Here is a 21,236-nt window from a genome sequence, read left to right as displayed (position 1 = left end):
ATAGGAAAAACCTATAACTTTTAAGCAAAAAATATTGAAGTTATTTGCATTTTAGAACAAAATATAAAATAAAATAAAAATTATGATATGATGAGGTTACAAAAAATTCATTTTTACCACACTTAACCTGGCGAGCCCTGTCTCAAATAAATAAATAAAATCTTAGGTCTTGAAATTTCCAATTTTAAATTAAGTTTGAATGTTTTCAAATTTGTACTAATCTTATAATTGAATTGGTATTTAATTATGAAATATGTTGCTTCACACCTCTTCCAATGTTTAGATATTTTCCAATCTAGTAAGCTTCCAAATTTCAAATTGAGTTTACCATAAATTTTCCCTTTCAACAATTTGCTTAAGTTAACTCTAATTTTATCATAGGAAGGTTTTTTCTAATTAATTCTTGGGGTTACAAAAAACTACTTTACGCCATCAGCACAAAAATTTGAAGCAACCAATCTCACTGCTCTTTCTTGAGAAAAAAGAAGTGTGTAATATTATTGAGGTTTTCTACCTTATGCTAGTTATTTATTAAACCAAATATATATCTAGATGTTGATTCCATGGCCATGGATTTGAGGAAGTACATGGGATTTTTTCTTTTTAATCTTATTCAACAAGGATTGCTTGAGATGCTGAAACCTTCCACTATAGGGGATTAAGCAACTACACAATGAATGAAAAAAAGGTGTCAATCCTTCACAACCAAAGAAAGTCACGACTTACAATTAAAAGATGCAAAGTTGGCAGATAACTGTCAATAAAAAATACATGAAGTCATGAGCCTACCCTTATTTTATGTGCAACTCACAAATCAATAATGCCAATTCAGTATAAACGAGTGGTTATTAAGGAGCAGAAGATTACCCAGAAAAAGATAAACAAAATCAAACACTATCTAACTGTGTACAGAAACCTTCCTATCAATAAAAACAGCAATCTATTTCTATGGCTACTGCAGTCTCAGCTGGCCAAGTTCATGTAGTCTTTTTCAACCTGAGCTTTATTTCCTACCACTCTATGCAGATCAGTTAGATACTTAAGTCAAGCTCAACTTCTCAGTCATAATTGACAATGTCAAGACTCGAGAGAAGGTTTTCCATCTTGCAGGGAGATCACAGTTTCAAATGCACCAACCAAGGCCTTAACCTTGCTCTTTCGAGTTTCCACGAGTTTACTTGCGGTTTCTTCAATAACATTGTTGAACAAGCCCTGCGCATCTTTTTTCCCTTGCACATCTTGGTGCCTCAAAACAACAGTTTCTTGAGCTGTGGTATTGGTTTCACTGTCAACTTCTTTTCCTCTCTTGAAGTTCTTCCTAAGGCCATCTCCAGCCTTTTGATTCTCCCCCAACAGCCTTCCACGCCTAAATTTAAGCCTTCTCGGACTATTACTCTCAGAATGGATGTCAATAACTCTTCCCCTCCTGAAACTTAGTTTTGTAGATCGAGGATCCTTTTCTTTAGATGGCAAAATCCCATGATTTCGAGATCTGCCATTTTCACTACCTTCACTTGAAGTTATATTATCTTCTGGTTCACTGCTTCCAATTTCATCTCCTTCATAGTAAAAGTCATTCTCTGCTTCACTTTCTGTGTATTCAGATACATCTTGATCTTCTACATTTGGCAAAAGAGCTGGGGATATTGGTGGTGAGAGCGATTCAGGTGGCAATGATGACACTGCTTCCATGTTGTCATTAGTTTCATCTTGATCAGGTTGCTGGGGTATTTTCTCATTTTCTATCTTAATGACATACAAGGTTTTCTCTTGGATCTCTTTACTCTGTAAGGTTTTCTCTTGGACCTCTTCACTCTGGAAGGTTTCCTCTTGGACCTCTTCACTCTGGAAGGTTTTCTCTTGGACCTCTTCACTTTGGACTTGTCCACGTTCAGATTTTTTGATCATGTTACGATTTTTAAGTGGGACACCTTTCAAGTTACCAACATGCTTTCTTGCGGTTAAGTTTGCAGCTCCATGGATAGAGTTCGAGGAATATGAACCTGTTGACGCTGCCACCACTTTCTTTGCAGCTCCTTTTGATGTCTCCAAACATTTGCCCATTTTCGAATAACTTTTCTTTCTTGAGTTGTCCAAAGACCCTGCAGATCTCAATGGCTTTACCTTGATAGACTTTGGTTTCAAAATTTTATCAGACTTTTCAGGTAACTCTCTACCTTTGGCTTTTGCAAAAACTTGAACCACAGAATCTTCTTGCCTTCTAGTAGCTGTGAACGCTTCAGGCTTCAAGTTCTTTAGGGAATTTTTCGTACTTGACCTTGAAGTAGGCAAAGTTCTCGGCTCAACCAACAATTTCTTCTTCCTCTCATTGAGAACTTCTCTCTGCTTCGGACTGGGCAGCAATTTCTTCTTCCTCTCATTGAGAACTTCTCTCTGCTTCGGACTAGACAGCAATTTCTTCTTCCTTTTATTTGGAATTTCTCTCTGCACTGGAGTTGGGAAGATAGGAGATTCTACTGGCAATTTAGGCTTCGAGAAGGTAGTTGAATCAACTTCATGTAATCTGGAAGTGGATGAAAGCTCAGACTTGGCCCGTGTTGTTGAAGTTGTGTTCTTTCTCTCAGAAAATACCACACAATCTACTGAACTTCCACCCTCAAGTGATTTTCTTGCCCCATTTTTGGTCATTGATTGCCTTGACTTGGTTTCAGATAACCTGGAAGTCGATGACCAAGTCGAAGTTGTTTTCTTTCTTTCAGGAAGTATCACACTATCTACCGATTTTCCACCATCAAGTGATTTTCTGGCCACATTTTTGGGCAGTGGTAGTCTTGACTTGGTTTCAGATAATCTGGAGGTTGATGAAAAATCAGCACTGGCCCAAGTTGAAGTTGTGTTCTTTCTCTCAGGAAGTACAATACCATCGACAGAAATTCCACCGCCGAGTGATTTTCTCCCCAAAATTTTGCGCAATGGTAGTCTTGACTTAGTTTCGAAACCGTGATTTCTTCCATATTTGCAAAAATCATGACAGGAACCAGTAGATGCTCTTAGATAATTAGGCACAAGCTTTTCTACACTATTTGAATAACTTGTACATCCCATAGAGCTTCTTCTCGGATAAGTACCAGGAGTACCAATCGTTTCAAGAGTCACCGGCACATCACCCTTCTCAGCCATCAGAATTTCACACAGCACCTGAATAAAAACAATAGCACACTAATAACTTAACAGGCTTAATAGAAAGTTCTTGACGTGGATCAATTTGAAGGCAAGATGAATAGTAGAAACCAAACAAGATCTAATCATAACGATGGTTTCAGTGGTCCAAAAAAATTTCCCCAAGAATCTCAGTCTCGAGCAACCAATATTGAAACTGGTTAGCATCAACAACTAGAGGTATCATATGAGAAACAAATAAATATATCAAGCAGGAAAAAAGAAAAAAAAAAGGGCTACACAAGTCTCCAACGACTACCAACTACCATCATAAAAAAGGATACACTTTTGCTCAAAAATAGAAATTGAGTGCTCAAAATAACTCCAAGAGACATATATATAAGTACAAGAACTCATACAATAAGTACTTTCTCATCAAGGTTAACCCCATGCGTTCTTACAAAATAAAAACTAGAAAACAAAACAAAGACGTTATATTAATCAGCATTTATATCACCCTTTAAAACATCAATAACATAAATGGAAAGACAGAAAAACACGACAAATATAAAATTAAATGCAACAATTTACATCCAAGGAAGAAAACGAATCCATAGATGAAAATGATCCTTCTGAAAAAGAATCAGTTTATTCCCCACAAGCTTCATGAACAATGAACAAGAAACGCCCTTTCACGTTTGTAAAACATCCAACATAGGAAGCAAAATAATTGTAAGACGTAAATACAAATGTCAGTATGAAATCACAAGAAAGAAGACAAAGGTTGTCTTGTCCCTGGAATTCTGCCATAGAGTGAACAGGAAATGCTAGAAACAGACAAGCTCGCGCACAGGACAAACATCACTAATGCTTGGACAAACTCAAAAGTTTGAGAAGAAACAAGATAGAACCTGACAAAATCAACCCATAATAATTGGAGACATTACCAATCCCTTCCAATTCCAATACATTAATCTTAAACTGAAAAACAGAGCACAACCCAGATCAAGTCCAATGACATTCCCCTTTTCTATCAATTGAACCCATCTCGGTCATTAAGGCAGAAAGGAAACTAAAGCACTCGACGCTCGACCCAAGGATGTGAGCCCCATATTAAAATGGTCAATAATCATAGCAATCAACGTCACAAAACAGGAAGAAAACACGAGATGGCCATTAACCAAACACCCAAAGGGCATATTTTCAGACAAACCAGCATATCGATGATTCGGAAACCGAACAGGAAAAAAAAATCACAACCCCATTTCAGAAACAAATAAAAAAATGATCCATTATTTACTTACCGAATAAAAAAAAACCGCGTCAGAGAGGCACAACTTAGAATCGAATGAAATGGGCCTTCGTTATTAGGCAAGAAAAACGAAAACCCTTGTCTTGAAATCACCAGGAAGCATAGAAAAGGGAAACCCAAGAGGAAGAAACGAATGAATGAATTGAATACGGCGCTGAAAATGGAAGCAATGGGAGGAAAGAATTAAAAAAAAAAAAAAAAAAGGGTCCAGTCTTTTAGAGTCGAGCGTGTCTTGGGAATTCCTTTAATTGTTTAATGAAGAACAAAAAAGTCGGTTTCGAATCGCTTTGGAGATCGTGCAAGCAACTGTGTACTACTATTTCTTCCCCGTTCGGTAGGCTTTTCTTATTCATCTCCGCGTTGGTTACACACAGAATGTAAGTTAAAAACAAAGGGGGAGAAATAGCTCTCAGCCAGAGAAAAGGGTCCCTCCAAAAGGAATCGGTTGCAGTGGGGGAGAAAAAAAGGAACCTGCTCTGATTTTGAGGAACCCATGAAACCGAATCCATTCAAAATTAATAATATTTCATAGAAAACAAAAACGGGTTTTGTTCAAACTTTAATTTCCAATCTTCCATAGATGGTATTTCCTCAATTTCCCAAAGAAATCCATCTTCACATTAATTTTGCTTTCTTATAAGAGAAATTACCTTTCCCGCCAAGTTTTGGCTTCTTATTTATGTCACAATATCATAATTCAATAATTAACATAAGAGTTTGAGAATTCTTGTATTAGAAATAAATAACCAAGTCTAAGAAAATTGCTTAATAAGTCTAGTGAATTAAAAATACATTAATATCATTTAAGTTTTGTTAGCTTCAAATTCAATGTATTTAACAATATAGTTAGACCTAACTTGTAGTTATTAAATTTGTAACTCTATCATCTAAAAGGGGGAAAACCAAGTTGTTACTTTCAAATTTCTAAGTACACAACAATAAATAAAGTCCATTTTATTTCATATATATATTCTCTCCCAATGTTTTTTTTTCAACCGCAAGAAAATAATGATAATGAGGGAACAACTTTGGTGTCCCATAACTTTTTATTGTTTTTTTCTTTTAAATTATTTTGAAAAGATGCATATGGGTTAGATTAGATTGTTTGTTGCCATCCCACCTTTCACAAAGAAAAAGGAAATTAAAGAGCTCACACTTTTGGATGATCAAATTAATTGGTCAAGTGCAATCTTCCTTATTCCCAATGTTGGATACAATATACATATCCTTCCAAATTTCCAAATCACACCCTTCACAAAACTAAAATTAGGATTTTCAATCAATACATTTTTAGTTGCATTTCATTTTTAAGTTTTGAAAATCAACCTTTCTACTCTAATTTATTGTTATTGTTTCAAATTGTCATATAATTATATAAAAAAATATCGGAGGTTTCTAAGGTTACTCTTCAAAAGTTAGATGCTAAAATAGTACTTTTTTAAATTTAGACATTAAATACATCTACCACAAAAAGAAAATATTTTATTTAAAAACTAAAAATTCAAACACCTATTTTTTTAAAATTCAAGAACTATAAAGAAAATTTATATATATATATATATATAAAAGAAAGTGCCATTGTTTAAAAAAGTATTTAGTAGGGTTTCAACTATAAATTAGTGAAGTTTGACATATTTGATTATTTGAATTATATGATATATTAAATAATAAAATTAAACTCAATATTTATTTAACGTAAATAAATTTGAATTTTTAAAGACCTTTTAAATATAAATGATAAACATACAACTCTAAAAATTCATAAACTTATTAAATATGTTTTAAAGTTTAATAATCAAATTGATAGTAGAGTTTAAATAAAAAATAAGATTCATAAATTAAACTGTATTGCGTAAGCTAAGAAAGTCTTATTGACTTTATAGAATAAGATTTAAAAATGGGAGAAAAATATATACATTGAATATACACTTTCATTACCATATATTATATGGTCAAATGTTATAAAAGTTATTTAATCTCCCAATTTGTGTGAAAGGTATGGATGGTGATTGGTCAATTATTATGACTAATTCAAAATCCTTTCTATGTTGAAATTTTATTTTTACATAGAAGGTGAAAAATGGAAGTGATTAATTACAATAACCTAACTTGATTGTGACAAAATCTTCCACATTTTTCTTTGATTAATATTTGTATGGTTGGTAGGTTGACCATCTGTTTTCTCTACTTGCTTGCTTGGATGTTTTCCCCATTTAGACTTTGGCACCAAGGAAACCTTCTAACTTACTAAAAAAATAAACATCTCTTTGTTTGGTTCTCATTTCATAAAACAATTATTATAACGTAGCTCAATCATTTTCTTAATAAAATATGTTATAAGACGGTCGAGATGAAAGATCACAATTTAGTCCTATTTAGCAATAAATGCAAATATAGCAATTGAATCCTAAATGTCAAAGATTGTGTAAAATAATTTGTAGATATAACAAAAGTTAGATCAAACACTCAAAGTTAGGGTACTTTAGGGTCTTTAAATTTTTTAAATATTATATTTTTTGTGACTAATATGTAAACTTTGACAATGTTTTTGTGTTTAAATAGATATGTGAATTCTACAAAAATATTGAGTTGATGAAAAATGTATTAAACTATTACCTATTAGAAACTTTTCAATCTGAGAGTTAGATGTCAACCTGAGAAAACCATTCAAATTTTCTACTTTCTTCCATAAGCAAACTAGTTTTGTTGATTAGCCTCTGAAGTTTGGAAACATAAAAGAATGCAAAGTAGTATGCAACCATGAATTGTGCACTATATATTTTCTTCTAATTGGATATCAAATCACTTTCCATATTCTTCCTTTTTCTCATTGGAAATAACAGATTACCTTCTTAGTGTCAGAGATAGAACATTGGTTGGTGAATCTACATTACTGAATTATATATGAGTGTGCTAAACTTTACCTGGTATCTTTGAGACATTGTCTTCCCTAGGCTACCTTTTTCTGCCCGATACGGTCTTTTTCACGGCTCCGACCGATACTAAGAACTGGTCAAGTGATGATAAGGTCTTCATATCATCTGGTGGAAAGTAACTGGCAGCCTTCCCCATGAGTGATGCAAAGAGAAGGGAGAGTGAAGGTCGGTTGACATAGCGCTCACCCAAAAGGTCGTCGAGAAAGCCGAATGCAGTTAAGAAATCAGAAGTACTTGCATTTACTGGAGCTGCAAAGTGAGCAGGGATGATTCTCTTGAACTTCCAATCTCGGACAATTCTATCAATCCAGTCCCTTACCTGAAAGCAGAATTAGTATGAGACATTAAAAGGTATAGATTTACCGAACTTTTATAATCCTTTTGCATATATGGTTTTCAAGGAGAAAATTTGTGATATGTGGTTGATTACCTTTTCAGGAACTTTGCTGAAGACAAGAGTCTTTACTATGGGTGAAACAATAAGCTTCTGTGACATTTGAGCAAAACTAGCCTTAGGTTCCAAGAGATTTGAAGGCCCAAGGAACAATATCTGAAGTACCATTCTTTCCCACCCTGCATAACCAGTCCCCAATTCTTCAAACATAACTTAAATTAATCTTGATTTTATCGTGATAGAGCTAAACTAAGAATTAAATCTTGAGGTGTCGAAGGCAGGGGACCGAACCTTTTTGACGGTTGTTCTTGTTGTCAACAACTTGCTCTTCAGGGACTTCCTTTCCCTTACTTAATAGTTTTACTGCCAAACCGTTCTTTGCTGATGCCAATAACGATTCTTTGCTAATGCATTCGGGCGGCTGTCTAGGGACAAAGATCACAGCATCTGTCACCAGCAGTGTTCTTGATCGCTTATGATAAAAAGCAACCTCCACATATGGTCCAATCCCTGCAACAAACAAGAAAGTTAAGCTTTCAATAGTAACTAAGAGATTCAACGTAATACTATGTGGGCAGTTTTTTGTACCAACTTCTGGCGAGCTTAAGACTTTCTGTTCAATCTCATCGGCCCATGGAGCAGATAAATCCTCGTCTTTCAATGTTTTAGCCCGAAAAATCCCCAAAAATTCCAATGGCAAGTTCAATGGCCAACTCCATTGCCTTGGTGCCACCCATATCTGAGCACGTGGGAACTTTCTTGAAAACGGCCCAACAAATATCTTGTGCTCATATGCAAATGTTGGTAAAATAATGTACTCTACGGGAGCATCCAACTCTTTCAGAAGCTGTCAAGATGAAAAAACTTGGCAACTTACATACAGTCTCGTAGTTCGATCCACAAACTTAAGCTGAAATGATGTTATTGCCTCCCTGTTTTATTGAATGGTAAACACGCGAATCTCAACTAGACATGTTGTAGGTAAATGCAAATCCTACCATCGACGAGTATGGTATATCATTGATTGACCTAAAAGTTTAAGTAAATTGGTGAAGGTTGATTTAATATTGTATCATCTAATAATCCACTCACTCTTTAGCTTGAAATATGTAGAAGACCAATGAGTGAATTCAATTATCAACGAGTGAAATCAAATCAATAATCTTAAAGAGGAAATGACGTTACAAGAGTTTGAAAATAGAACCTTTTGGACCTAACTTTGATACCATCTTAAATCAACCATTCACTCAAGAACTTAGGCTACCGAGGGAATATAAATTTAACAGAGTTGAAGTAGAAATAGAACCTGAATACACTCCTTGGTCGGAGCAATGGGTGCATGGACCCATAAGCCACCAGATTTGAGTTTGATGACTGTCATCCTAATGTTTGTTGAGACACTACTGAAACCCAACGCTTGTTCTTGCTCAAAAAGCCATATAGAACCTTTCACAGCCTAAAAAACAAACGAAAGATATAAAAAATTCAAACCTACACAAGCTAAAAATAATAAATAACATATACCCACATACCCATATCTTCAATTATACAATATCATCAATAGACTCCATCAAATCAAACAGACCCAGATGAAGAAATGAGAGAAAAGGGTAAATGGTTAAACGTTTAACCTCGGTTCTAATAGTACGGCGATTAAGAAAGGGGCCAAGAGGAAAAGGGAACCCAGTGAAATTGAAGTAGAATCTTTCACTGACACTTCCATCGCTACTACTAGATGAAGTGGAGGAAGCAACAATTAGACCTAGAGGATGAAGTTTCGTCCTCGATTTAGTGAAACCCTTAAACGAGCGGCCAAGAAAATTGGGAACAGGGTCTTTGCGAGAGAATGGGTTTTGCCATAAAATGGCGGATTTGGGAAAAGAAACAGCAATGGCTGCTGTCATTTCTCTTTTAACAAATTTGTTCGTTTTTTTCGTTTACTTTCACTCTGAAAGATTGATTGTTCGTCGAGGAAGATGGCAAACTCCAGGTTGATTTTTCGACACGTGGAGGATGATTATTCGCTTTTTCTCAGGTGGAATTTTTAGTTAATTTTATATTTATTGTGGATGGAATAAAATTATTATTATTATATAAACGAATATCTTGAATGAGATTATTGGGCCGGCCCTATCCAAATTATTAGCCCATTTGAGACTTTGGACCCATTAAATGGTTGCTCAAATAATTTGCCTTAAAAATTAAAATATTTATAAATAAAAAATAAAATGAATTTTAAAAATATTTACGACCCGGGCAACAACCTCATCATCCTACCAATTCTTTTATAAATTTCATATTTACGGTTTGTAGTCTTTTTAATATCGTGAGATCATTTTTCACTTTACTTTTCTTTCTTATTTTTTCTAATCTATTCTTCTCGGTCAGTGTTATTACTTTTTCTTCTTCTTATTTGCAACTTCTTCATTTGCTCTTCCATAATTTTTTTCATCTATCTTCTTTTTTTCTCCTTGGTACAAGATATAAATGATATAGATATAAGATCTTAAACAATCGTGTACGAATATCTATTGTGTATCAATATCTAAATAATCAGTTATCTATCCTATATAGACATACATCACTATCACTAATAGATCGTCTAGATTTGGTACAATATCGTTTAGATTTGGTACAAGAGTACAAGATCGTGTACTAAACTGGTACAAAATCGTTTTTTTCACGAGTGTGTAATTCATTAATTGCAAGATATTTTTGTTATTTCACGTTATGGGCTTGTGGGTTTTTTTTCTTCAAAACTGTTCTATACGGTATAAATATTTTTTGTGCTTTGTTCTATTTATAAAAAAAATCATTTTATAAAATATGTTTTTAATTATTTTTTCAAGCATAACTAAAAATATGAATAAATTTTATTTTCAATTTTACTACACTAAAAATAATTTTTTTATTACCATATGATTTTTTTGTTATATAGTGTTTTTCTATATATGATTTTTTTTTTTTGTTATATAGTGTTCTCTACGTATGATTTCTGAATCTGCCACTACTGTGTGTAAGATGTTGATTTAGAATTCGTATAATTCAAAATTATAGGAGAGAGCGATTGTGACCAATTGAGAATCTTTTCCATTTACAATAATACTTGCAAATTAGCTGTCCCCAATCCATATAGTTTCATTCTATTTTTGTATTATTTTTTGTTGTTTTTCTATATATATGTCTTTGTACATATAAATATTTATTCCAATGACAAATAACATTTATTATTTATGCATAATATGAATAAAATGAAAGAGAAAAGGAAAACATTTCTAATTTTTGCCAGTTTGAATTGCTTCTTCAATAACTATTTTTTTTGTAATTGAAAGTTGCATTTGGATTTCCCCAACTTGTAACTTTTTTCTTTTTTATTTTAAGAACACCATTTATAATACTTAAAACAAATTAAACTCAAAACTTAAACTTCAAAATAATATCAAATACAAATATACAAAATTTTAGGTTTAAAAAGATTTTCCTTTTTATTTTCTCTTTTGAAAATTCCCTAAATTACCTCTCACCCACTTCTACCAATGCTTCTCAAGAAAATCAAAATCAAACTTTAAAGATTTAGGTTCTATTTATTAAACATTTACAACTTAGTTTTCACATTTTTCTATGTATGTGTTTGAATTCTCGACCATTTTTTCAAAAACAAAATGTAACTTTAAAACAAAAAACTTTAGTTCTTATTTCAAAAACACCTCGAAAATATAAACAACAAAACATGGAAACTAATGGATGAAAACAATGGTTAGTCTAATTTAATCTTTTAAAACAAAAAAAAAAAAAAAAAAAAAACCTAAATTCTAAACCAAAAGACAAAATAAAACCGATTTTTGAGAAACGAAAACCAAACCGATTTTATGATCATACAACATTACAATTATAATTAACCAAAGTGAGGGAAAGAACAATAATGATATTCGTAATAATAAAGTTTTGTCTTTTTCATTAAATCCACAGTTGGAAGCAAATTTGATTCAAAACTTTTTTTATGTCAATGTATTTGTGTTTTTCACAAAATTTACAAAATATGTGGAAGGACCCATTCGTAGTTGTAGGGTTGTGATGTGAAACTTCACGTGTAGAAACAACCAAAGAGATCCGCGGCATATATTTATGTGTGGTTGCAAAATTTTAACACATATATTTGTGTGTAAAATAAGTTGGGACAATTAATCTTCGTTCCAACGTTTCATTGTCGATGTGTCCGAAAGGTTTGTTTTGACAGATGATGAGAACAATATTCATCAATATCTCAATTATATATTCGTAAAATGAAGAGTTTGACATCTTGTTTACATGAAATTTTTGAATAAATTTAATTCGTGGATTTGAACTTGGAGTTGATGCTGTATCTTTGTTGATTTGATGCGATGCGGTTCAATCTCTAAAATTTGATCATCTGATTCGCTCTCGACTGGATGCCTACACACTTGATTTGGAGGAAGCGAAACATGTGACGTTCTTGAAGTTTGTTGAACGTCTACGCTTGATTTGGAGAAGCGAAGCACATAATGTTCTTCAAGTTGGTTGAATGCTTACGCTTGATTTGAGGAAGTGGAACATCTGATCTTCTTGAAGTTGGAAGAAAGTTTGTATCTTCAAATGAGTTTCAATCTTCGAGGGTGGTCGACTTTAGGAGTTGGGAAGTCTTGTAGTTTTTGAAAAAATTCTCTATAGACCTTATGGAGTAAAAAAAATTTCAACCCTTACAAATGAGAAGAATTTCTCTATTTATAGAGTTCTTATTTAATTCGTGGATTTTAACTTAATCTAATCGTTAAGATGAAAACATGTGACATTATTAAAATGGTCAATTTATGTTTTTCAATTCTTTAATTTGGGGCACATGTCAATTTTAATTAGTCATAAATTTATTTATTTGTACTTTTCATCAACTTAATAAATGATGTGACAATTTATGATTGGTCTCAAAATTTCTTATTCAACACATCCGTATTGAATATCTTTTTTCTAATTCTTTATAAATACTCGTAGAACATTGCTTATATTATATGGTAAAAAACAATATAAAACATTGAAAGAAAATGTAGTTCGAGCCCGGAAGCATATATACTTCGTGTAAGGCAAAGAATTCAAATCAAACACATATGGTGGTATGTATTGATTTGATGTATTTGTTTTTATTTTGACGTATGTGACACATATCTTACCTACGATTCAATGTATATATTTTTTTCTAAAACAAAAAAGATGAACAACTCATTATTTAATATATTTCACAACTCGAAACTAAACAATCTATTTAAAATGTTCGTTCTCTTTTCTAAAGCTAAAAGGGCAAAAATAAATAAAAGATCAAATTTTGGAATAATTTGATTATCATCTTCACATTTTGAATCATCACAAAGTCTCGAATAGTTTTGTTTTCTTATTCGTCTTTTGTGATATTATTGAAAAAGAAAAAGAAATAGTTACAAAAATATTATATTATTGTTCACGCTGAATATAAGTTAACTATCTCTCCTATCAATTTCGAGATTTAAAATCTGATCTATCCAATGACATGTCGTGTATGAATAAAATTTTATGATAAGAATTGAGTGAACAATCATTCTCTATAATGACTAAAAGGGACCATATAAAGAAAAAGACATTGTTTTAATAATTTTGAAATAGTAATCAATCAAACATTATATTATACACACTGTGCTCAAATGGGTAGGTCCTCATCACTTTGCTATAGAAGTTTTGGTGGGGCATAAAAATGTCTTATTCTCTATTTTAATTTTCAAAATGACAATTCTAACCTCTTAGTAAATAATAATAACTCAAATGATTGATTGCTTTATAACTTTGAAAGTTGATTTCCTATAACATCAAAAATAGTTACATGTACCACTAGCTATTTGGGTCTTTATCATGCATATATACCTTAAAGTCTATACCTAATATTTTCATTGTCTAAACTTTTTTTAAAAGTAAAATTACGGAAAAGGGTACGATGTTTTTGTAATATATATATATATGTTTAGAAAATTACATGATGTGTCATTTTCCAAATTTGTGATCATACAAAAACGTAGTGAATTTTTTTGAAATAATATTGATAACGTATAATTAATACTTGATGCAAAATTCCACTATAAAAAGAACTTTTCCCTTTCTCTCAATGCACACATCAACCAAGATTATTTTCAACGTATTATTCTTTTTTTACTTTCTCTTTATTAGTTTTTAATCTACCAAAAGAAAGATGTTCTCAATATTAATTAAGTTGATTATGGTTGTTATTTGTAATAATATCTCCAACAGAAACAACAAAGGGGTTGATGTGTGTATGTTGAGGTTGACAAATTCAATTTGTATACAAAGAGAATATGGTTAAAAGGGTGAGTATGGAGATTTGGTATGAAGGTTTCAATTTATGGGCAAATTCCTTTGGTGGTGTGCATGTTCTTTTGGGACCCAAATAAAAGAACTGCAGCTTTTTTTCCATTTTTTTTCTTATAAAAAAACACCAAAATTTCTTTTTGGTTTTTCCCATTGCTTGGGATTAGATATATATCTCTTATAATATAATTTCCCAATTTTTTATAAAAAAATTCACTCAATATATACATTCCACAAAATTGGAGAGATATATTATAAGCCCCTTCCTCCCAAAGGCCAAGGGCCAAATGAAAGGCCAACTTAATTAAATTATTGTTTTCTTTTATATATACATTATTATTTGAGAAATAATGAGATGGGTTTTCTAAAAATATGTGATGGTTTTTTTTTGAATTAGGCTTTTGTAAGATAACAAATGCACACTTCTTAATTACAAATTGGCAGATTGGTGTAAAATGTAAATGAACTAATTTGTCTATTATGTTAAGGAGTGACAATGAAATTATGATATAAAAAAAAATGAATTATAAATATTTATTTTGATACGAGAATTTTTTTGGTACATACACGAATCTTGCCCTACTTCTCAAATACTAAAGCTTAATAATTGGATTAGACATTAATAGCCTATCAAAAAATTTGAGATGAAGAACAAGTTTCTTTAACCCTAATTCAAACCGTCAACAAAATATGATTATTAGTGTCATTCTAATATTATTCACATCCAACTCAATAAATGAATTATGTTGCAAAATTAGAAGAAAAAAAAAGCTCTTTTGATTATCTTGAAAGCAAAAACTCGACGTGAAATTTAATTCATTAATCAATCTAACAACAAAGTTTTAATTAAATAATATCTCAACCAAAACTCTCTAAATTTGAACTGTTTTTGTCGTATTTTTACATCATCCATATATAATATATGAAACAACAAAGTTCACTCAAATATATGAAACAACAAAGTTCACTCAAATTTATATTACATTTTAGACTTGCTCTATTTGGAAGAAAAGTATTGTTAATTGTGTTTAGGAAAGAGATTATGACAATAGAAAGTGGAGGATTTTAAACCAAATAATTAAACCATCTTTTCAATTAATATTTTACTTGCAAGAATAGTAAATTACAAATTTAAAACTTTTTAAAGATTGGTTTTGTGGAAATTAATGGTATAGGAAAGGGGATCAAACATCTAAGTTCAATAATATATTGGTATGAGATTTTGCATCTACGTGAAAGCAATTTTAGAAATTTTACTATCACTCCATCCTACAAAATCAATTTAAATATTTACTTTTACAGTTGATGAATTATCACCCATTGTTCTCATCTATCAAAATTACGCGTGTGATTGAATTCATTAATAACGATTAAATTAATTAATTAGTCAAGTAACCATTAGGAAACCACACTTTTCAAACTCTCTAATATTCAGCTCTCTCTAAATAATTGCTAATAATTTGATCAACCACATTCATTTGATTCACTTCTAGAACATTATAAATTTATTTGGAGTATCCAAAATTCAAAATCTAACCCCGAGTTAAGTGTTTCAAGCTAATTGTAGTAAGTATTCAATATTTGGAATGATTAGAGGTATAAAAAGTTGGAAAGATTTGTAGTACATAAGGTTGAAGATATCTTGAATAGGTTTATTAGCTTGTGAAGTGACAACATTTTTAACTTTGGACTCTAGCGACCGACTCCTTCCTCCACAATATACTAAAATGAACTAAAACATTTTAATGTAGAAAAATATCATTGTTATCAACATTGATACAATATTATCATCTATAAATGATAAAATGTGATATTTTGTTATATTTATAAATATTATCGGTAGTTTATCATTTAAAACAAAATTTCTAATTATTATCTCTAAAATACTTCCTAATGCCACCATAATTAAGGGTAATGATAATTGATAGTTAATGATATCATTCTATTTCCAGGATGACACTTTTTATTGCTTACCGTTTCATACTCATTTATCTTTCTTGTTATCGTGTTTACTCTTTACTACTTAAGCTAACCAAACTTAGAGTATGTGTATTGAGCGTAAATGGTTCGGTTCGGTTGGTGTTGATGGTATTAGTAAGCTCAATTCGATCAATCTTTATCCGCGTCAACACAATTAACCAACTCAGGATTGGATTTGGAGTGACAAAAATACGGAGCCCCCACCACCACAGTACCGCCTCCCCCTGCTTCCCTCTTCCCTAAACCTTCCTTCATCATTTATTCCTAATTCTAAGCCTCTCTTCTTCACAAATCAGTTTCATTCCCAATCTCTATCTCAATTCTCAATCTCCTTCTTCACTACTCTCATGTCCCTTCTTCTTCTTCTTCTTCTTCTAAATCCACTCTCTCCCATGGTGGTTTCCCCATGCCTTCTTCCATGTCCGTACTACTACTTCCTTCTAATTTCCATTATTTCCCTTTTCTCTCTCACTAACCGATTTCTCCTTCCCCCTTTTCAGGTGGAGCGAGCTTTGTCTGAGGCCATCACCGCCTCCTCTCAATGTCGCCGCCGACGCAACCCCAGTCTTGGAATGCTACGCCTGTACCCAAGTGGGCGTTCCAGCCTTCCACTCCACCAGCTGCGACCACGCCCACCAACAACCCGAATGGGAAGCCTCCGCGGGCTCTTCCCTGGTTCCAATCCAACCCACAAAATCCTCACCAGCGCCCCGACATTCTTCGGCGGGTTGCTTCGGGACGGTTCTGGACCCAAGAAAGAAACCGGTTCAGAGATGGAACCGGGTTCTGTTATTGGCCCGGGGAATGTCTCTTGCGGTTGATCCGCTTTACTTCTATGCTCTGTCTATTGGAAGAGGAGGATGGCCTTGCCTGTACATGGATGGTGGGTTGGCTGCCGGAGTTACGGTGGTTCGAACGTGTCTTGATATAGTGCACTTGTGGCACGTGTGGCTTCAGTTCAGGCTTGCTTACGTGTCGAAAGAGAGTATGGTGATTGGGTGTGGGAAACTGGTGTGGGATGCACGTGATATTGCTTCTCACTATGTTCGTTCTTTCAAAGGCTTTTGGTTTGATGCCTTTGTTATCCTCCCTGTTCCTCAGGTTTGCTTCCTTCTCTCTATTTTTTTATTTTTCTATGACAATTTTTTTAAAACCATTTATAAAAACACAATAGACACAAATAATAATATATTTTTTTGTTATTACGGTCCATCGTAAATATTTTGGTTGCTAGGAGTATGTCATTTTTTAATATAATCGGTATATTAAGAACACTTGGCCTTTTTTTTTTTTCTAAAAAAGCGAGTATTCATGGGCTTCATTTTAAAATCATAATAAAAAACTAAATAGTTATTCAAAGATACTTAAAACAACTTATTTGATTTTTTTAAAAATTAGTTAAAATACCATTTTGGTCTACATAATAACAATAATAATAATTGTTGTGTATAGAAATTATTGTAGTAACTTTAACTCTTACTAAAATTGAAGTAACTGTTAAACTGATATTTTAACTAAGAGAATGTAATCTATAATACATAAATGAATGGTTAGAATGGAGTAAAACAAGCATAGTAGTTATCTACTACAAGTGACAATGAGTACCTCTTAATGACTAAGAGGTTTTGATTTGAATCTCCATTATCATTAATCATTTGGATATAATCAACTATCATTAATTACTAGTTGTTTGATAAAAATGGAATTTGTTGGTCAAATTATTGAAAATAATCACTAACTTTAACTTTTAAGATATGACTTAATCAGTTAGGATGGTGCAATAATAGAGTGGTCATGGGTTCTTATCTTTTGTTCTAACTTTTTCATAACATGGTACAACCATAATTCTATTATCATTACCTTTATCTCTGTATTTGTCTTTTTGTTTACTTTTCTTCTTCTTCTCTCTTCTTTTTTTTTTTTTTTTAATTCTATTATTAAAGTGCTTATTTTGTTGTGTTTGTGTAACTTAATGTTCATGACATCGATCTAATATCGAATGGTTCATCTTCTCTTAATTATTGTAATACTCCATTTGATGACTATCTAGTTATTTTTTTTAATTATTTCTTGAAAACTATGGTTGAAAATTGGATGGAAACAAATGTAGATTTCCAAAACAAACTAAAAATGAAGTTGGTATCAAATGGGACGTAAGAAATCAAACTCAAGTTCAAACTTCAATTCCTATTGCTTCACAGAAGAACATATTTGTATTTTTCTTATTAATGAATGAAAAGGCTTTAATTCTTCCTAAATTCAACAAAAATATCTTTACCTTTAGCGAACTTAAAGAGGAAAATGTTCAAAGTTTTGATTGTGCTTCCTCTGTGCTCATCTTTTCTTATGGCAGATTGTTTATTGGTTGGTTTTACCAAAACTGATCAGAGAAGAAAGAATCAAACTTATAATGACAGTAATCTTATTAATGTTCTTGTTCCAATTCCTCCCAAAAGTTTACCACTCCATTATTTTAATGAGAAGAATGCAGAAGGTTACTGGATACATCTTTGGCACCATTTGGTGGGGTTTTGGCCTCAATCTCATTGCCTATTTTATTGCCTCTCATGTAAGCGCACCTTGTATTTTTCATCATAGTCAGTTCTTTAAACTTTGTTTTTTATTCTGAATCTGTTTTTGCTGTTAACAGGTTGCTGGGGGTTGTTGGTATGTTCTTGCAATACAGCGAGTTGCTTCTTGTATCCAACAACATTGTGAGAGAAACAAGTGCAACTTATCTTTGTCTTGCTCTGAGGAGGTGTGTTATCAGTTTCTATCATCAGATACAACGATTGGAAGTTCGTGTGGTCGGAATTCGACTGCTACGTTTAGGAAGCCACTATGTTTGGATGTTAATGGTCCGTTCGCCTATGGCATCTACAAGTGGGCTCTTCCTGTCATTTCTAGCAATTCAGTTGCTGTCAAAATCCTTTATCCTATCTTTTGGGGATTAATGACTCTCAGGTAATTAAGGAAAGAGGCAAAGTGCTTTTCTAACTCTGTTTCTTTAGCTTCTGTTTCTTGATAAATGATGGTTTAAATGTTGAAGCACCTTTGGAAATGATCTTGAGCCTACGAGTAATTGGCTGGAAGTGTGCTTCAGTATTTGTACGGTGCTTAGTGGATTGTTGCTTTTCACTCTTTTGATTGGTAATATTCAGGTGAGTTTTTTTTTTTTGGTTCATTATGCAAATTTAGATTAAAAATTTCTTCTTCTGATGATAATAACTTCTCATTGCTAAAATAAAAAAAAACAATAAAAAAACCTACAAAGGTACTTTTGCACGCTGTCATGGCAAGGAGGCGAAAAATGCAGCTGAGATGTCGAGATTTGGAGTGGTGGATGAGGAGACGACAATTGCCATCTCGTTTGAAACATCGAGTTCGACACTATGAGCACCAGAGATGGGCAGCTATGGGAGGAGAAGATGAGATGGAACTAATCAATGATTTGCCAGAAGGTCTTAGAAGAGATATCAAACGTCATCTTTGTGTTGACCTAATCAGAAAGGTAACTACGATATTGTAGACAACATTTGATAACAATTTCGTTTCTGAATACTAGGTTCGGTTTGAAATTATTAATAGAAAGTAGTAGATGAGATTAGTGTTTATAAGCTTAATTTTTAAAATATAAAACAAAGTTCAAAATGTTATCAAAGAGAGCTAAGGCCTTAGTTCTCTTTAGGATTACGGAAAACTTGCGGTGGTAGTTCTTTGTTTCCTTTTTTAACCATCATCAATGTGTAGGTGCCTCTCTTTCAAAACCTGGAGGAGCTGATTCTAGACAACATATGTGACAAAGTCAAGCCACTTGTATTCTCCAAAGATGAAAAGGTACATATTTGAACGAAGACACGTGGAATGTCATCCTTTGCTAAAAAAATATTTTTAAGCACTTAAAAAGTCATTTCAAACGAGTCGGAAGATAGATGAATGTTAATATTTCCTTAAAACACAGATAATCAGAGAAGGAGATCCTGTTCCAAGGATGTTATTCATAGTGTGTGGACGAGTAAAACGTAGCCAAAGCCTGAGCAAGGGCATGACAGCGACAAGTTTTATTGAACCGGGAGGATTTCTTGGTGACGAACTGCTATCGTGGTGTCTTCGTCGCCCATTTCTGGAGAGACTTCCAGCTTCATCCGCTACATTTGTTTGCATTGAACCAACAGAAGCATTTGCCCTGAAAGCAGACCATCTGAAGTACATAACCGATCACTTCCGCTACAAATTCGCGAATGAGAGACTGAAGAGAACAGCAAGATTTTACTCTTCCAACTGGAGAACATGGGCTGCTGTTAACATACAACTTGCTTGGCGTCGATACAGAAAACGGATGAGGCGTCCAGTGATAGCTGTGGTGGAAAATGGAAGCACTGAACGTCGGCTTTTGCAGTATGCTGCAATGTTCATGTCATTCAGACCACATGATCATCTTGAATAGTGAATTGCTGCTTCTGCCTCCAATTCTTGAACTCTTTCTTCAAAACCCATTCATTCATATCATTTTCCATATGATTCTATATCCATCTCCCAAGAAAGACATGGAATTGGAAATGAAAGTGGAGACTGTTTCTCATTTGTTGGAAAATGTTTCAGTGTCAAGTGTGAGATGAAGTGTTTATTTTCTCTATTTGATGTTAGATCGTGTTTCTCAAGAAAGATATGGAATTGAAAATGAATGTAATTTCAAGAATGAAACGTATTTTTTTGTTTTTCATTTCCATGAAATGTATTTGTTTGAGTGTTTTTCAGTTGTAAATGAAACGCATCTACACGTATTTTTCACTCTTTGATCTCTTTTTCTCTTACAAAATCTCACTCCTCTTGAAAAATGGAGTTAATGTTTGGAATAACTTGCTAAGTAGTTAATGTTTTAAATATAAAAGAAGTATCTTTAAACATTTCGAAAGACATTACAAATGAGATTGTAAATTTGTTGGGAACAATTTATCAAGTAGTTTGTGATAAAGAAATTACATTAGAAAAATCTAAGTTCTGTTCCTAATGAACTTAATAGAATAAATGATAATTGCAATGTGGAAAGAGCATATCTTAATGGTCTAAACATTTAGGTATATATATGTGCTTTCTCTAAAACGTCTTGTGCTCAAATTGTGACCACATA

At 32.7% G+C, this 21,236-nt stretch overlaps 3 protein-coding genes across 7 annotated transcripts; 1 reads left to right on the top strand and 2 right to left on the bottom strand.

The window, feature by feature from the left end:
• Positions 1–678: 678 nt before the first annotated feature.
• On the bottom strand, positions 679–5,042 carry LOC101213671. 4 transcript variants are annotated; one of them, XM_004141534.3, is made up of 2 exons: positions 4,425–5,042; positions 679–3,159 (listed from the first exon to the last, which is right to left on the bottom strand). In XM_004141534.3, exon 2 carries the CDS (start codon positions 3,139–3,141, stop codon positions 1,078–1,080), a length of 2,064 nt encoding a protein of 687 aa, XP_004141582.3. In that variant the 5' UTR covers positions 3,142–3,159; positions 4,425–5,042; the 3' UTR covers positions 679–1,077. The 4 variants fall into 4 exon arrangements, with proteins under 4 accessions (XP_004141582.3, XP_031741329.1, XP_031741331.1 ...); XM_031885469.1 differs by lacking the exon at positions 4,425–5,042 and adding an exon at positions 4,068–4,384; XM_031885471.1 differs by lacking the exon at positions 4,425–5,042 and adding an exon at positions 4,032–4,049.
• Positions 5,043–7,180: 2,138 nt separating this feature from the next.
• Positions 7,181–9,737, bottom strand: LOC101203804. Of its 2 annotated transcripts, none has more exons than XM_031884956.1 (6): positions 9,394–9,737; positions 9,069–9,218; positions 8,351–8,609; positions 8,054–8,272; positions 7,799–7,962; positions 7,181–7,687 (listed from the first exon to the last, which is right to left on the bottom strand). In XM_031884956.1, the coding sequence occupies exons 1-6, from the start codon at positions 9,664–9,666 to the stop codon at positions 7,388–7,390; spliced, it is 1,365 nt and encodes a 454-aa protein (XP_031740816.1). In that variant the 5' UTR covers positions 9,667–9,737; the 3' UTR covers positions 7,181–7,387. The 2 variants fall into 2 exon arrangements, with proteins under 2 accessions (XP_031740816.1, XP_004141459.1); XM_004141411.3 differs by having other exon boundaries at positions 7,799–7,941; positions 9,394–9,733.
• A 6,532-nt stretch (positions 9,738–16,269) lies between these two features.
• Positions 16,270–20,896, top strand: LOC101203560 (cyclic nucleotide-gated ion channel 2). Its single transcript, XM_004141410.3, has 8 exons — positions 16,270–16,525; positions 16,606–17,206; positions 18,459–18,674; positions 18,756–19,069; positions 19,155–19,266; positions 19,380–19,616; positions 19,856–19,942; positions 20,067–20,896. Exons 1-8 carry the CDS (start codon positions 16,512–16,514, stop codon positions 20,550–20,552), a joined length of 2,067 nt encoding a protein of 688 aa, XP_004141458.2. The 5' UTR covers positions 16,270–16,511; the 3' UTR covers positions 20,553–20,896.
• Positions 20,897–21,236: the final 340 nt, after the last annotated feature.

Source organism: Cucumis sativus, chromosome 5, assembly GCF_000004075.3.
Source record: "Cucumis sativus cultivar 9930 chromosome 5, Cucumber_9930_V3, whole genome shotgun sequence".
NCBI classification, from domain to species: Eukaryota; Viridiplantae; Streptophyta; class Magnoliopsida; order Cucurbitales; family Cucurbitaceae; genus Cucumis; species Cucumis sativus.
Note: the sequence above shows the minus strand (reverse complement) of the source record. Positions and strands in the feature narration are given on the sequence as shown.

Bases quoted from the DNA above. Each gene is read 5' to 3' on its own strand.
- LOC101213671 (XM_031885469.1), bottom strand. From the start codon at position 4,091: ATGTATTGGAATTGGAAGGGATTG. The intron at 3,160-4,067 runs GTAATGTCTCCA...GTTTTTATTCAG, and splicing joins ATTGGAATTGGAAGGGATTG to GTGCTGTGTGAAATTCTGAT.
- LOC101203804 (XM_031884956.1), bottom strand. From the start codon at position 9,666: ATGACAGCAGCCATTGCTGTTTCTTTTCCCAAATCCGCCATTTTATGG. The intron at 9,219-9,393 runs GTTAAACGTTTA...TTTGTTTTTTAG, and splicing joins GCCGTACTATTAGAACCGAG to GCTGTGAAAGGTTCTATATG. The intron at 7,963-8,053 runs GTTCGGTCCCCT...TTATGTTTGAAG, and splicing joins CAAGAACAACCGTCAAAAAG to AATTGGGGACTGGTTATGCA.
- LOC101203560 (XM_004141410.3), top strand. The intron at 19,070-19,154 runs GTAATTAAGGAA...TAAATGTTGAAG, and splicing joins TGGGGATTAATGACTCTCAG to CACCTTTGGAAATGATCTTG. The intron at 19,617-19,855 runs GTAACTACGATA...ATCAATGTGTAG, and splicing joins GTGTTGACCTAATCAGAAAG to GTGCCTCTCTTTCAAAACCT.